The sequence below is a fragment of the Eutrigla gurnardus genome (genome assembly GCF_963514095.1).
Source record: "Eutrigla gurnardus genome assembly, chromosome: 15".
In the NCBI taxonomy this organism is placed as follows: Eukaryota; Metazoa; Chordata; class Actinopteri; order Perciformes; family Triglidae; genus Eutrigla; species Eutrigla gurnardus.
The window spans coordinates 13,165,424-13,180,260 of NC_139938.1; the positions used below are offsets into that span (position 1 = coordinate 13,165,424).

Genomic DNA, 14,837 nt, shown 5'->3' on the forward strand with positions numbered 1-14,837 from the left:
CTCTCTAAGGATCAAATTAACTTGACTGATGGGCTCTTGCAAAATGTTTAAAGTTGTCTCCTGATTGAGCTCCAGAGATATATATGTCACCGTCCACAGGTCACAGATGCAGACATTTGAATGCCGCTTTCAGGGTCGTCATCATGATTTAGTGTCAGGTAGGAATAATTGACTGACTGTGTAGTTCTGACTGAGAATCTATTATACAAATACTGCTTTGTTTGATTGTGTTTCTTCAGAATGGCGTGAAGATGATGCATTTTACCTGTTTATCTCTGCTCTAGAGAAGTGCTCTTATGTATTGTATTATTTGATTTCCCTGTTTCTCAGACTGGAGAACCGTATACACTGTGGACAACAGACAGCCCTCCAACACAGGCTGTGGAGTTGAACTATGTCTTTTTTCAGGATTGTTTTAAATGACTCTGTCATCATTCATCCTCCGGGCTTCTACATCATCGGATTTGAAACGTTCCCGTTTATCAGTGTCTACTTCATCTTTCTAGCCTTTGTTTATGTGGTTACAGTGCTGTTCAATAGTTTGGTGATCTATGTCATTGCCTTCCATCACTGTTTACACACTCCAAAGTTTCTGGCTGTGTTCAACCTGGCAGTAGTGGACATAATCCTGAGCACATGCACTATTCCCAGCATGATAAAGATATTCCTCGTTAAGGACAATTTCATTCCATTCAACCTGTGTTTGGTGCAGATGTTTGTCTACTACACATTTGGGACTTTGGAGTCATTTGCACTCGCTGTCCTCGCCTACGACCGGTTGATCGCGATATGTTTCCCTCTGCGTCAGAACTCCATCAACACGGTGCGGAGCATGTTTTGTATTGTCGGCCTGACTTGGTCTTTTGCTCTGGGAATGATAGCATTTTCAGCAGGCATAATGACTCGACTGTCCTTTTGCAAATCTGTCAGAGTGTTCAGCTATTTTTGTGACTATGCACCTGTGTTTAGACTCGCCTGCAACGATTACACAATGCAGTGGTCCATGGCCTCGTCCTTTACTTTCTTGCTCCTTGTAGGACCCTTCATGTTTATTCTTCTGTCATATGTGAGCATCCTGGTGACCGTGTTCAGGATGAAGTCTTTAGACAGTCGGGTGAAAGCTCTGACCACTTGTGTTGAGCATATGGTCCTTGTTGCTGTGTTTTACATTCCTCTCATTACCATTTTTACGATCGGGTTTTATCTGCGTCTGATCGACTCGGACCAGCGTGTGCTGAGCCTGTCTCTGTCCTCTTGCATCCCACCCTGCATCAATCCTATTGTATATTGTTTGAAAACCAAAGAGATCAAAATCAGAGCCCTGGCACTGGTGAGGAAAAATAAAATCAGCACGAAGCAAACGGACCAACGTAAGAGCAAAACTTGGAGGTTAATAAAACACTCAGGACCAAAGTGTAGTGGGGCAAAGGCCTAAGCTCTGTTATGTTCTTACATCCAAGTTTTCCTTTAAACAGGCTTAATAAATCCACTTTGACACTATTATTGTACAGGTGTCATGTCCAAGTCTATACCCCCATAGCTTAGCCTGACCCCAACCTAACCCTAACCACAAATACTGAAGTTTTTTATCAGACTCCTACAAAAGCTATAAATAATCTTTCTGAGCAGTGATGCTTTTTTAACATGTTTGTTCAATTGTGGCGGCAGGTTTATGTTCAAATATAAGATTTGTCATCAAATATTTTGGAACCTTCCTAAGATGTCGCTTGTGATGACATGTAAAAATATGTAAAATGTAATAAAACTTTAGGTTGCTTGAATGTTGTTGGTGTTATATTTGATGAGATGTTGCACGGATTAAAACTACTGAATTATCACTCTAGCAATGAGTCAGATCTTTTACCAGTTTGTGATTCCATGCATCCTGCATCTGATATTATGTCACATGAAACCCTGTCTCCTTAAAAGTAGGACATTTTTCCCCTTCAACACAAGGAAATAGTTATACTGGTTTACAATAACCTCAAAAGCACTAAAGTTGGGTAAACATCTGTCTTGGTTAGATATTAAGTCAACATGGATTTTGAAGCATGAGACGGGACATGCAGATTTTTCAAATATGAAACAAAATCGTTTTAGTTAGGTTTGTAGGAGACGAAACACATCATCATATGGCAGGCATGATGTGAGACCTGATCTCTATGCATCTTTAAAGCATATTGATCAATAGCGGACTCCTAAGCAAGATCCATTAGGCACATCATAGCCCATTGGTCTTTATGTTATCCAAGATAATAAACCTGTTTCTTTTTTTCCTTCTTTTTTGTGTTTGGTTTCTAAATGTGACAACTTAAACCGTTATAAAATATGCTATCAACTAATATCACGATCAGGCCCACATGAATACCCAACAGACTATAAGCTATGGAGCTAGAACAGTCTCATAATTCATAAATGCACACAGAAATTCATAAATGCACAAAAAAGATTTACAAATGTATTTGGGGACATGTGACTCAAAACACAAATACATTTTCAATGCACACACAAATATGTTTCATTTCATATGTAAGTAAAAAATATTCACATATAAAAAACAAGATTCATAAACATATTTCCAATGCACACACAAATCTAAAAAAAAATCACAAATACATGAATGTTAAAGTATTTGCAATCTTCATCAAATACGCATTTGGGGCTTGTTACATTCATATATGAACTGTTGGACCTGTATTTACAAAGTGCTTTTAATTTGTAAACCTCCCTGCATTTGTGTGTGAAACTTTTGAGACTCCCCTGACGTGACTCTGATCCACAAATGCGTTTTTTCTAAGAGGAGGTTGTCTGTAGCCAATCAGATGTCTCCCTCCTTTACAGCCAATCACGTGAGTGTCTCCCCCAAAAGTCTAAAACACAACTCCGCCCGCACCGGTTCATCTTCCCCAGAATGAGGGAATAAATTACTTCCATAAAATGCTTCTTTATAAAAGAAAAATAGATTTTATATAACTGTACACCTAATCTATACAGCATAAAGACAGGGAGCACAGGAAGAAGGGAAATTATCTCCAGAAATAAGGTTGATTCTGGCTCTAGCACCCATATCCCTCCAACGCAATGCACTCACGTGATTGGCTGTAAAGGAGGGAGACATCTGATTGGCTACAGACAACCTCCTCTTAGAAAAAACGCATTTGTGGATCAGAGTCACGTCAGGGGAGTCTCAAAAGTTTCACACACAAATGCAGGGAGGTTTACAAATTAAAAGCACTTTGTAAATACAGGTCCAACAGTTCATATATGAATGTAACAAGCCCCAAATGCGTATTTGATGAAAATTGCAAATACTTTAACATTCATGTATTTGTGATTTTTTTTTTGATTTGTGTGTGCATTGGAAATATGTTTATGAATCTTGTTTTTTATATGTGAATATTTTTTACTTACATATGAAATGAAACATATTTGTGTGTGCATTGAAAATGTATTTGTGTTTTGAGTCACATGTATATACAAATCCCCAAATACATTTGTAAATCTTTTTTGTGCATTTATGAATTTCTGTGTGCATTTATGAATTATGAGACTGTTCTAGCTCCATAATAAGCCTCTTGCATTCTGCAGGTTACATGAACTACATGCACATTATACAGAGATGAAATTAAAATTAAAATTGTGAATGGAAGTCAAGTGATTCAAACACCTTCAAAAGGTCGACCATGTTTAAAATAACACTATGAGACAACAAAGAATGATATGCAGTCAGTAAGAGGATGATAAGGTTAGACATGTCACCTAATTTAAACAAGGTACACACAACAGTTGTATTTGTTTGCAGATCGTTGTAGAAAGTTTACTTTAAATGACAAGTTTTAATCATTAACATAATTACTAAGTGACGGGAGATTAATTAGTCTCAAGTTTAAACAGTGAAGTGCTTGTTTGTTACCACCAAAGCTGATTAACTTGCGTTCACTGATGATGGCATCATAAACTAGCTCATTACCCATGTTTTGTACCTATGATAAAAGCATCCTCGTGGGACATTAAACAAGTCATTACTGCACATGTTTGTCTGTTTATTCACTTGAATGTCTTGTAACTTCGTACACAATTGTCACAGAATTATTTTTTATAGATCTATGGCGAAATTATTTGCTTGCAAATCTATCCACTCCAAACATGACCTATTTAATGATAACTACCTTCACAAACATCACAAAACATTTGATGACTTATACATATAGTGTGAAATGTAGCAGCAAATCTAGCAGTAAGTTAAGGACACATTTATTAAATTCTGATTCCATACAAATCTCTGCCTCCTGAGTTTGTTGCCACAAAACTATGTAACTAGGTTATTGTCAAATTGAAGCATTATCTCTAGAGACCATTGAGGAGAGTTTATCTTCCACCGTGCACAGGTCAAACACGCAGTCATCCAGTTGCTGCTTTCGATTGCAGCAAAAAATAGAGCTGCTGCTAAGCAATTACTAAGAGAGCATCAGGTGAGCCATATTCACTGTTTTTCAGCACATGTGCACAAATGTGGACTCATTGAGAATGTGTTTACTGCTGTGTTTAAATGCTCTCATTGAACTGGCATGACAATGATACGTGTGGTTTATAAGCTGTACATCATGACAGGATTTCTCTGTTCTTTAGGCTGGAGAGCTTTTAAGCGGACGCCGTCCTCCGACACTGTGGAGTAGAACTATGTCTTTTTACAGGATCGTTTTAAATGACTCCGTCATCATTCATCCTCCGGGCTTCTACATCATCGGATTTGAAACGTTCCCGTTCATCAGTGTCTCCTGATTGAGCTCCCGAGATATATATGTCACCGTCCACAGGTCACAGATGCAGACATTTGCATGCTGCTTTCAGGGTCGTCATCATGATTTAGTGTCAGGTAGGAATAATTGACTGACTGTGTAGTTCTGACTGAGAATCTATTATACAAATACTGCTTTGTTTGATTGTGTTTCTTCAGAATGGCGTGAAGATGATGCATTTTACCTATTTATCTCTGCTCTAGAGAAGTGCTCTTATGTATTGTATTATTTGATTTCCCTGTTTCTCAGACTGGAGAACCGTATACACTGTGGACAACAGACAGCCCTCCAACACAGGCTGTGGAGTTGAACTATGTCTTTTTTCAGGATTGTTTTAAATGACTCTGTCATCATTCATCCTCCGGGCTTCTACATCATCGGATTTGAAACGTTCCCGTTCATCAGTGTCTACTTCATCTTTCTAGCCTTTGTTTATGTGGTTACAGTGCTGTTCAATAGTTTGGTGATCTATGTCATTGCCTTCCATCACTGTTTACACACTCCAAAGTTTCTGGCTGTGTTCAACCTGGCAGTAGTGGACATAATCCTGAGCACATGCACTATTCCCAGCATGATAAAGATATTCCTCGTTAAGGACAATTTCATTCCATTCAACCTGTGTTTGGTGCAGATGTTTGTCTACTACACATTTGTGACTTTGGAGTCATTTGCACTCGCTGTCCTCGCCTACGACCGGTTGATCGCGATATGTTTCCCTCTGCGTCAGAACTCCATCAACACGGTGCGGAGCATGTTTTGTATTGTCGGCCTGACCTGGTCTTTTGCTCTGGGAATAACAGCATTTTCAACAGGCATAATGACTCGACTGTCCTTTTGCAAATCTGTCAGAGTGTTCAGCTATTTTTGTGACTATGCACCTGTGTTTAGACTCGCCTGCAACGATTACACAATGCAGTGGTCCATGGCCTCGTCCTTTTCTTTCTTGCTCCTTGTAGGACCCTTCATGTTTATTCTTCTGTCATATGTGAGCATCCTGGTGACCGTGTTCAGGATGAAGTCTTTAGACAGTCGGGTGAAAGCTCTGGCCACTTGTGTTGAGCATATGGTCCTTGTTGCTGTGTTTTACATTCCTCTCATTACCATTTTTACGATCGGGTTTTATCTGCGTCTGATCGACTCGGACCAGCGTGTGCTGAGCCTGTCTCTGGCCTCTTGCATCCCACCCTGCATCAATCCTACTGTATATTGTTTGAAAACCAAAGAGATCAAAATCAGAGCCCTGGCACTGGTGAGGAAAAATAAAATCAGCACGAGGCAAACGGACCAACGTAAGAGCAAAACTTGGAGGTTAATAAAACACTCAGGACCAAAGTGTAGTGGGGCAAAGGCCTAAGCTCTGTTATGTTCTTACATCCAAGTTTTCCTTTAAACAGGCTTAATAAATCCACTTTGACACTATTATTGTACAGGTGTCATGTCCAAGTCTATACCCCCATAGCTTAGCCTGACCCCAACCTAACCCTAACCACAAATACTGAAGTTTTTTATCAGACTCCTACAAAAGCTATAAATAATCTTTCTGAGCAGTGATGCTTTTTTAACATGTTTGTTCAATTGTGGCGGCAGGTTTATGTTCAAATATAAGATTTGTCATCAAATATTTTGGAACCTTCCATGGACCAGGTTAAAAAAAATCCATCACACCAAAAATGCAGCTAAAATATGAATAATTATTGTCTCTCACTACCCAAATATAACATATCTTGATATGTGTTTAATACAGAGCTGTGAGAAATTCACAAATTTCCTTTCAGTAAACATTTTATATGTGAGAAATTACAAGGTTCCTCTAAGCCCAGAGGACATTGCCACTACAATGGTTAGCAAAGTTAAAATTGTGAATGGAAGTCAAGTGATTCAAACACCTTCAAAAGGTCGACCATGTTTAAAATAACACTATGGGACAACAAAGAATGATATGCAGTCAGTGAGAGGATGATAAGGTTAGACATGTCACCTAATTTAAACAAGGTACACACAACAGTTGTATTCGTTTGCAGATCGTTGTAGGTTAGAAAGTTTACTTTAAATGACAAGTTTTAATCATTAACATAATTACTAAGTGACGGGAGATTAATTAGTCTCAAGTTTAAACAGTGAAGTGCTTGTTTGTTACCACCGAAGCTGATTACCTTGCGTTCACTGATGATGGCATCATAAACTAGCTCATTACCCATGTTTTGTACCTATGATAAAAGCATCCTTGTGGGACATTAAACAAGTCATTACTGCACATGTTTGTCTGTTTATTCACTTGAATGTCTTGTAACTTCGTACACAATTGTCACAGAATTATTTTTTATAGATCTATGGCGAAATTATTTGCTTGCAAATCTATCCACTCCAAACATGACCTATTTAATGATAACTACCTTCACAAACATCACAAAACATTTGATGACTTATACATATAGTGTGAAATGTAGCAGCAAATCTAGCAGTAAGTTAAGGACACATTTATTTCATTCTGATTCCATACAAATCTCTGCCTCCTGAGTTTGTTGCCACAAAACTATGTTCCAACCCATCCCTGAGTGAGGTCATGGAGGTCATGGTGCCACAATAACGCCATGTGACTGGAAGAAAGTTCTTAAGTTGTCATGAATCTTAAATTCAAGTATTCATCATCAACATTTCCACAATCCAGAAATCATGTCAGCAACTGACCTACTTTTCCCTGTTTAAAAAGCATCGTGAGCGGCTCAAACTCATCATCCTTCAAAACAATAATCCGATGTTTGCTTTGAGTGCAACAACAAGTTTAATTGGAGTGAGTTTATGGATCAATTAATAGGTTATTGTCAAATTGAAGCATTATCTCTAGAGACCATTGAGGAGAGTTTATCTTCCACCGTGCACAGGTCAAACACGCAGTCATCCAGTTGCTGCTTTCGATTGCAGCAAAAAATAGAGCTGCTGCTAAGCAATTACTAAGAGAGCATCAGGTGAGCCATATTCACTGTTTTTCAGCACATGTGCACAAATGTGGACTCATTGAGAATGTGTTTACTGCTGTGTTTAAATGCTCTCATTGAACTGGCATGACAATGATACGTGTGGTTTATAAGATGATGTAAATCATTACAGGATTTCTCTGTTCTTTAGGCTGGAGAGCTTTTAAGCGGACGCCGTCCTCTGACACTGTGGAGTTGAACTATGTCTTTTTACAGGATCGTTTTAAATGACTCTGTCATCATTCATCCTCCGGGCTTCTACATCATCGGATTTGAAACGTTCCCGTTCATCAGTGTCTACTTCATCTTTCTAGCCTTTGTTTATGTGGTTACAGTGCTGTTCAATAGTTTGGTGATCTATGTCATTGCCTTCCATCACTGTTTACACACTCCAAAGTTTCTGGCTGTGTTCAACCTGGCAGTAGTGGACATAATCCTGAGCACATGCACTATTCCCAGCATGATAAAGATATTCCTCGTTAAGGACAATTTCATTCCATTCAACCTGTGTTTGGTGCAGATGTTTGTCTACTACACATTTGTGACTTTGGAGTCATTTGCACTCGCTGTCCTCGCCTACGACCGGTTGATCGCGATATGTTTCCCTCTGCGTCAGAACTCCATCAACACGCTGCGGAGCATGTTTTGTATTGTCGGCCTGACCTGGTCTTTTGCTCTGGGAATGATAGCATTTTCAGCAGGCATAATGACTCGACTGTCCTTTTGCAAATCTGTCAGAGTGTTCAGCTATTTTTGTGACTATGCACCTAGACTCGCCTGCAACGATTACACAATGCAGTGGTCCATGGCCTCGTCCTTTACTTTCTTGCTCCTTGTAGGACCCTTCATGTTTATTCTTCTGTCATATGTGAGCATCCTGGTGACCGTGTTCAGGATGAAGTCTTTAGACAGTCGGGTGAAAGCTCTGACCACTTGTGTTGAGCATATGGTCCTTGTTGCTGTGTTTTACATTCCTCTCATTACCATTTTTACGATCGGGTTTTATCTGCGTCGACTCGGACCAGCGTGTGCTGAGCCTGTCTCTGTCCTCTTGCATCCCACCCTGCATCAATCCTATTGTATATTGTTTGAAAACCAAAGAGATCAAAATCAGAGCCCTGGCACTGGTGAGGAAAAATAAAATCAGCACGAGGCAAACGGACCAACGTAAGAGCAAAACTTGGAGGTTAATAAAACACTCAGGACCAAAGTGTAGTGGGGCAAAGGCCTAAGCTCTGTTATGTTCTTACATCCAAGTTTTCCTTTAAACAGGCTTAATAAATCCACTTTGACACTATTATTGTACAGGTGTCATGTCCAAGTCTATACCCCCATAGCTTAGCCTGACCCCAACCTAACCCTAACCACAAATACTGAAGTTTTTTATCAGACTCCTACAAAAGCTATAAATAATCTTTCTGAGCAGTGATGCTTTTTTAACATGTTTGTTCAATTGTGGCGGCAGGTTTATGTTCAAATATAAGATTTGTCATCAAATATTTTGGAACCTTCCTAAGATGTCGCTTGTGATGACATGTAAAAATATGTAAAATGTAATAAAACTTTAGGTTGCTTGAATGTTGTTGGTGTTATATTTGATGAGATGTTGCACGGATTAAAACTACTGAATTATCACTCTAGCAATGAGTCAGATCTTTTACCAGTTTGTGATTCCATGCATCCTGCATCTGATATTATGTCACATGAAACCCTGTCTCCTTAAAAGTAGGACATTTTTCCCCTTCAACACAAGGAAATAGTTATACTGGTTTACAATAACCTCAAAAGCACTAAAGTTGGGTAAACATCTGTCTTGGTTAGATATTAAGTCAACATGGATTTTGAAGCATGAGACGGGACATGCAGATTTTTCAAATATGAAACAAAATCGTTTTAGTTAGGTTTGTAGGAGACGAAACACATCATCATATGGCAGGCATGATGTGAGACCTGGTCTCTATGCATCTTTAAAGCATATTGATCAATAGCGGACTCCTAAGCAAGATCCATTAGGCACATCATAGCCCATTGGTCTTTATGTTATCCAAGATAATAAACCTGTTTCTTTTTTTCCTTCTTTTTTGTGTTTGGTTTCTAAATGTGACAACTTAAACCGTTATAAAATATGCTATCAACTAATATCACGATCAGGCCCACATGAATACCCAACAGACTATAAGCCTCTTGCATTCTGCAGGTTACATGAACTACATGCACATTATACAGAGATGGGAGAACGTAACAGCACGAGCGGACGGACCACATAACGGTGATGTAGCCTGCCCTCTAGTGGCTTTAATGAGTACCGCTCTTCGAGGTCTACACGGCATGTGCACTATTTAAAAAACTATGAACAGTGTGTTAATTCGTATATCGCGAATGTAACGACTAAATTGCTTTATTGTGAAGCGGAACGTGTGAATGCATCGGCGGAACTATTTAACGGTTGCACTTTGGTCCTGTGCTCAAATGTGTCCCTCCGCGGAGTTCTTACAGCGTTGACCTGTGTGGCGAGTTATGCAGGTTATTGAAACTTTAGTCTGAAGTGTCTCGACTGGCAGGTTCGTTCAGAGAGGATAAACGGGTAAGAATAAGGGAGGCGTATTGTGTGTGAACGTTTGTGTTAGCTAGCCTTGTACGCGATGACGTTAGCTAACCTATGACAACACGTAACGTTAAGGAGCGTAATGTTCCGCTGTGCGTGCAGCTAAATGATCCCGTTCAGTTAGTTTGACAAGTCGTGGAGCTCAATTTAAGTCCTCACATTTCATCATGCTAACTGTATCGCAGTCAAATTTGGGAACAATATGTTATCCTGTGAAATGTAGTGGAGAGGAAGTGAAGCGTTGCATAAAAAAAAGCGAAATACTGAAGTACAGCTACCGTAGATGACCAAATAATCGCCCGCCGGGGTCCGACCTCATTTGGCATAATAAACGCCGGTTCAATTAAACGCCCGGGCGATTAAGTGTTTACCATAGTCTTGCACAGAAAACAAAAGTTGTTTTTTTAACAGCACTTCACCGGCTCTCACCTCTTCTGTCAGTCAGCCCCTCCTCTCGCGCTCTCTCTCTCTCTCTCTCGCATGTAGGCGCGCGCACACACACACACACAGACACACAAACACAGGCGCGCTAGACTGAGGGATATAGGGATATAGATAAATGCGCTAATGTACAGTGTTGAAATTACCGCGATCGACCCCCCCTTCCGTTATCATTCACTGCTCTGATCAGCTCCCTGTGTCGCGGTAACAGACAAACTGTCTTTGTATTTATTGTCTGATGTCAATAAAGATGCGTCGGGGGGAAAAAGTAGTTTTGTTCCAGTGGTGCTATGGTGAGCTCCTTGTTCTTTGCATGATGGTCTGGTGCTGCTCATTGCAAAAATAAATTGTAGCCTGTTGCAAATACGCGCCTGGTTCTTATAAACGCCTGGGCTCCAAGTCGATTTAGCATATTAAACGCCCGGGCTACTAAATGGTCATCTACGGTATCTTAGAATTGCACTTACACATAAAGTACAGTAGCATCTTTGACGAAACATACTTTCTTTTTCCCGCTGCTGTTACAATAACACGTGTAATTGTGGAAAATCCAATGAATACTTAAATTGCCTTATGAGACAGAATAAATGTACGTCTCACTCCAGCAATCATAAAGACAAAAAGATGAATGTGATCAAAACTAATAACAGACTATGAATGATCAAATGTAGCAGTATCTTCGTAAGTGCTTTAAACATGCCGTCTCAAAATCCTCACTTAAAGAAAGTGAGCTAAATTACTACAGAGATTTAGAGATAAATATCCCTGCCAAGAGGCCTGAACAGCAGAGGGGTGCTGAAGGAACAGCGGGAGGAATAACATCATGTGTTGTCCTCAACAGAACCACTGAGGGAGCACCGCGCATCGAAACAGGATGGCGTCTCCTTCCCCCCATGACCGGAGCCGGAGGGACGACGAGGATGACCCTGTTGAACAGATGATATCCCGTACTGGCTGTGCTGAGCTACACTACGCTGTGCAGGAGTGCATGGCTGAACACCAGGACTGGCGCCTGTGCCAGAGCCAAGTCCAGACTTTCAAAGACTGCATGATGAATTTCCAAATTGCACGGAAAAAACAGCTGATGAAGCAGCAGCAGCCGACCTCCACTGAGTCTGCCCCCAGCTGAACTCGCAACCCCCCCCCCCCCCCCCCCTGGAAAGAGTGTTCCTAATTTAATTATTGTTAATGAAAATAAAGCATCAGCAGCTACAAAAAATCCTGACATGGACTTTCAAGTGTGTCTGTGTGGTGAAGAGACCAACCGGTAAATGTGATTTATCAGCTAATAGAAGCTCAGTGCAGACAGTTTGTATCAATTTATATGTGGTAAGTGACAAGAAATGGGAGCACAGAAATGCAAAAGATGCTCAAGGTAATTTAGAAACAGTCTCTTATAAGGTTTGTCCACCAGAGGGCAGTGGTTAGTTGCATTTCCGTAAGCATACTCCATACATGGCATGTACTGTATATATGGCTCAGTGACTGCATGGACCAGGTTAAAAAAAAATTCATCACACCAAAAACGCAGCTAAAATATGAATAATTATTGTCTCTCACTACCCAAATATAACATAACTTCATATGTGTTTAATACAGAGCTGTGAGAAATTCACAAATTTCCTTTCAGTAAACATTTTATATGTGAGAAATTACAAGGTTCCTCACTAAGCCCAGAGGACATTGCCACTACAATGGTTAGCAAAGTTAAAATTGTGAATGGAAGTCAAGTGATTCAAACACCTTCAAAAGGTCGACCATGTTTAAAATAACACTATGGGACAACAAAGAATGATATGCAGTCAGTAAGAGGATGATAAGGTTAGACATGTCACCTAATTTAAACAAGGTACACACAACAGTTGTATTCGTTTGCAGATCGTTGTAGGTTAGAAAGTTTACTTTAAATGACAAGTTTTAATCATTAACATAATTACTAAGTGACGGGAGATTAATTAGTCTCAAGTTTAAACAGTGAAGGGCTTGTTTGTTACCACCGAAGCTGATTAACTTGCGTTCACTGATGATGGCATCATAAACTAGCTCATTACCCATGTTTTGTACCTATGATAAAAGCATCCTCGTGGGACATTAAACAAGTCATTACTGCACATGTTTGTCTGTTTATTCACTTGAATGTCTTGTAACTTCGTACACAATTGTCACAGAATTATTTTTTATGGATCTATGGCAAAATTATTTGCTTGCAAATCTATCCACTCCAAACATGACCTATTTAATGATAACTACCTTCACAAACATCACAAAACATTTGATGACTTATACATATAGTGTGAAATGTAGCAGCAAATCTAGCAGTAAGTTAAGGACACATTTATTAAATTCTGATTCCATACAAATCTCTGCCTCCTGAGTTTGTTGCCACTAAACCATGTTCCAACCCATCCCTGAGTGAGGTCATGGAGGTCATGGTGGTGCCATGTGACTGGAAGAAAGTTCTTAAGTTGTCATGAATCTTAAATTCAAGTATTCATCATCAACATTTCCACAATCCAGAAATCATGTCAGCAACTGACCTACTTTTCCCTGTTTAAAAAGCATCGTGAGCGGCTCAAACTCATCATCCTTCAAAACAATAATCCGATGTTTGCTTTGATTGCAACAACAAGTTTAATTGGAGTGAGTTTATGGATCAATTAATAGGTTATTGTCAAATTGAAGCATTATCTCTAGAGACCATTGAGGAGAGTTTATCTTCCACCGTGCACAGGTCAAACACGCAGTCATCCATTTGCTGCTTTCTATTGCAGCAAAAAAACAGAGCTGCTGCTAAGCAATTACTAAGAGAGCATCAGGTGAGCCATATTCACTGTTTTTCAGCACATGTGCACAAATGTGGACTCATTGAGAATGTGTTTACTGCTGTGTTTAAATGCTCTCATTGAACTGGCATGACAATGATACGTGTGGTTTATAAGCTGTACATCATGACAGGATTTCTCTGTTCTTTAGGCTGGAGAGCTTTTAAGCGGACGCCGTCCTCCGACACTGTGGAGTTGAACTATGTCTTTTTACAGGATCGTTTTAAATGACTCCGTCATCATTCATCCTCCGGGCTTCTACATCATCGGATTTGAAACGTTCCCGTTCATCAGTGTCTACTTCATCTTTCTAGCCTTTGTTTATGTGGTTACAGTGCTGTTCAATAGTTTGGTGATCTACGTCATTGCCTTCCATCACTGTTTACACACTCCAAAGTTTCTGGCTGTGTTCAACCTGGCGGTAGTGGACATAATCCTGAGCACATGCACTATTCCCAGCATGATAAAGATATTCCTCGTTAAGGACAATTTCATTCCATTCAACCTCTGTTTGGTGCAGATGTTTGTCTACTACACATTTGGGACTTTGGAGTCATTTGCACTCGCCGTCCTCGCCTACGACCGGTTGATCGCGATATGTTTCCCTCTGCGTCAGAACTCCATCAACACGGTGCGGAGCATGTTTTGTATTGTCGGCCTGACCTGGTCTTTTGCTCTGGGAATAACAACATTTTCAACAGGCATAATGACTCGACTGTCCTTTTGCAAATCTGTCAGAGTGTTCAGCTATTTTTGTGACTATGCACCTGTGTTTAGACTCGCCTGCAACGATTACACAATGCAGTGGTCCATGGCCTCGTCCTTTACTTTCTTGCTCCTTGTAGGACCCTTCGTGTTTATTCTTCTGTCATACGTGAGCATCCTGGTGACCGTGTTCAGGATGAAGTCTTTAGACAGTCGGGTGAAAGCTCTGGCCACTTGTGTTGAGCATATGGTCCTTGTTGCTGTGTTTTACATTCCTCTCATTACCATTTTTACGATCGGGTTTTATCTGCGTCTGATCGACTCGGACCAGCGTGTGCTGAGCCTGTCTCTGGCCTCTTGCATCCCACCCTGCATCAATCCTATTGTATATTGTTTGAAAACCAAAGAGATCAAAATCAGAGCCCTGGCACTAGTGAGGAAAAATAAAATCAGCACGAAGCAAACGGACCAACGTAAGAGCAGTCATTAA

At 40.1% G+C, this 14,837-nt stretch overlaps 4 protein-coding genes and 1 pseudogene across 5 annotated transcripts; all 5 read left to right on the forward strand.

Annotated features, from left to right (window-relative positions):
* Positions 1–394: 394 nt before the first annotated feature.
* Positions 395–4,676, forward strand: LOC311025316 (olfactory receptor 2AT4-like; the record flags this gene model as incomplete). Its single annotated transcript, XM_084028167.1, has 2 exons — positions 395–1,370; positions 4,630–4,676. The coding sequence occupies 2 exons, from the start codon at positions 395–397 to the stop codon at positions 4,674–4,676; spliced, it is 1,023 nt and encodes a 340-aa protein (XP_083884293.1).
* A 436-nt stretch (positions 4,677–5,112) lies between these two features.
* Positions 5,113–6,153, forward strand: LOC311025317 (olfactory receptor 2AT4-like; the record flags this gene model as incomplete). Its single annotated transcript, XM_084028168.1, has 1 exon — positions 5,113–6,153. The coding sequence occupies one exon, from the start codon at positions 5,113–5,115 to the stop codon at positions 6,151–6,153; it is 1,041 nt and encodes a 346-aa protein (XP_083884294.1).
* A 1,823-nt stretch (positions 6,154–7,976) lies between these two features.
* Positions 7,977–9,006, forward strand: LOC311025318 (olfactory receptor 2AT4-like; annotated as a pseudogene). The gene has a single exon. The product of its transcript is annotated as an olfactory receptor 2AT4-like (transcript).
* A 1,230-nt stretch (positions 9,007–10,236) lies between these two features.
* On the forward strand, positions 10,237–13,071 carry coa4 (cytochrome c oxidase assembly factor 4 homolog). Its single transcript, XM_084029437.1, has 2 exons — positions 10,237–10,358; positions 11,662–13,071. Exon 2 carries the CDS (start codon positions 11,695–11,697, stop codon positions 11,947–11,949), a length of 255 nt encoding a protein of 84 aa, XP_083885563.1. The 5' UTR covers positions 10,237–10,358; positions 11,662–11,694; the 3' UTR covers positions 11,950–13,071.
* A 773-nt stretch (positions 13,072–13,844) lies between these two features.
* On the forward strand, positions 13,845–14,837 carry LOC311025319 (olfactory receptor 2AT4-like; the record flags this gene model as incomplete). Its single annotated transcript, XM_084028169.1, has 1 exon — positions 13,845–14,837. The coding sequence occupies one exon, from the start codon at positions 13,845–13,847 to the stop codon at positions 14,835–14,837; it is 993 nt and encodes a 330-aa protein (XP_083884295.1).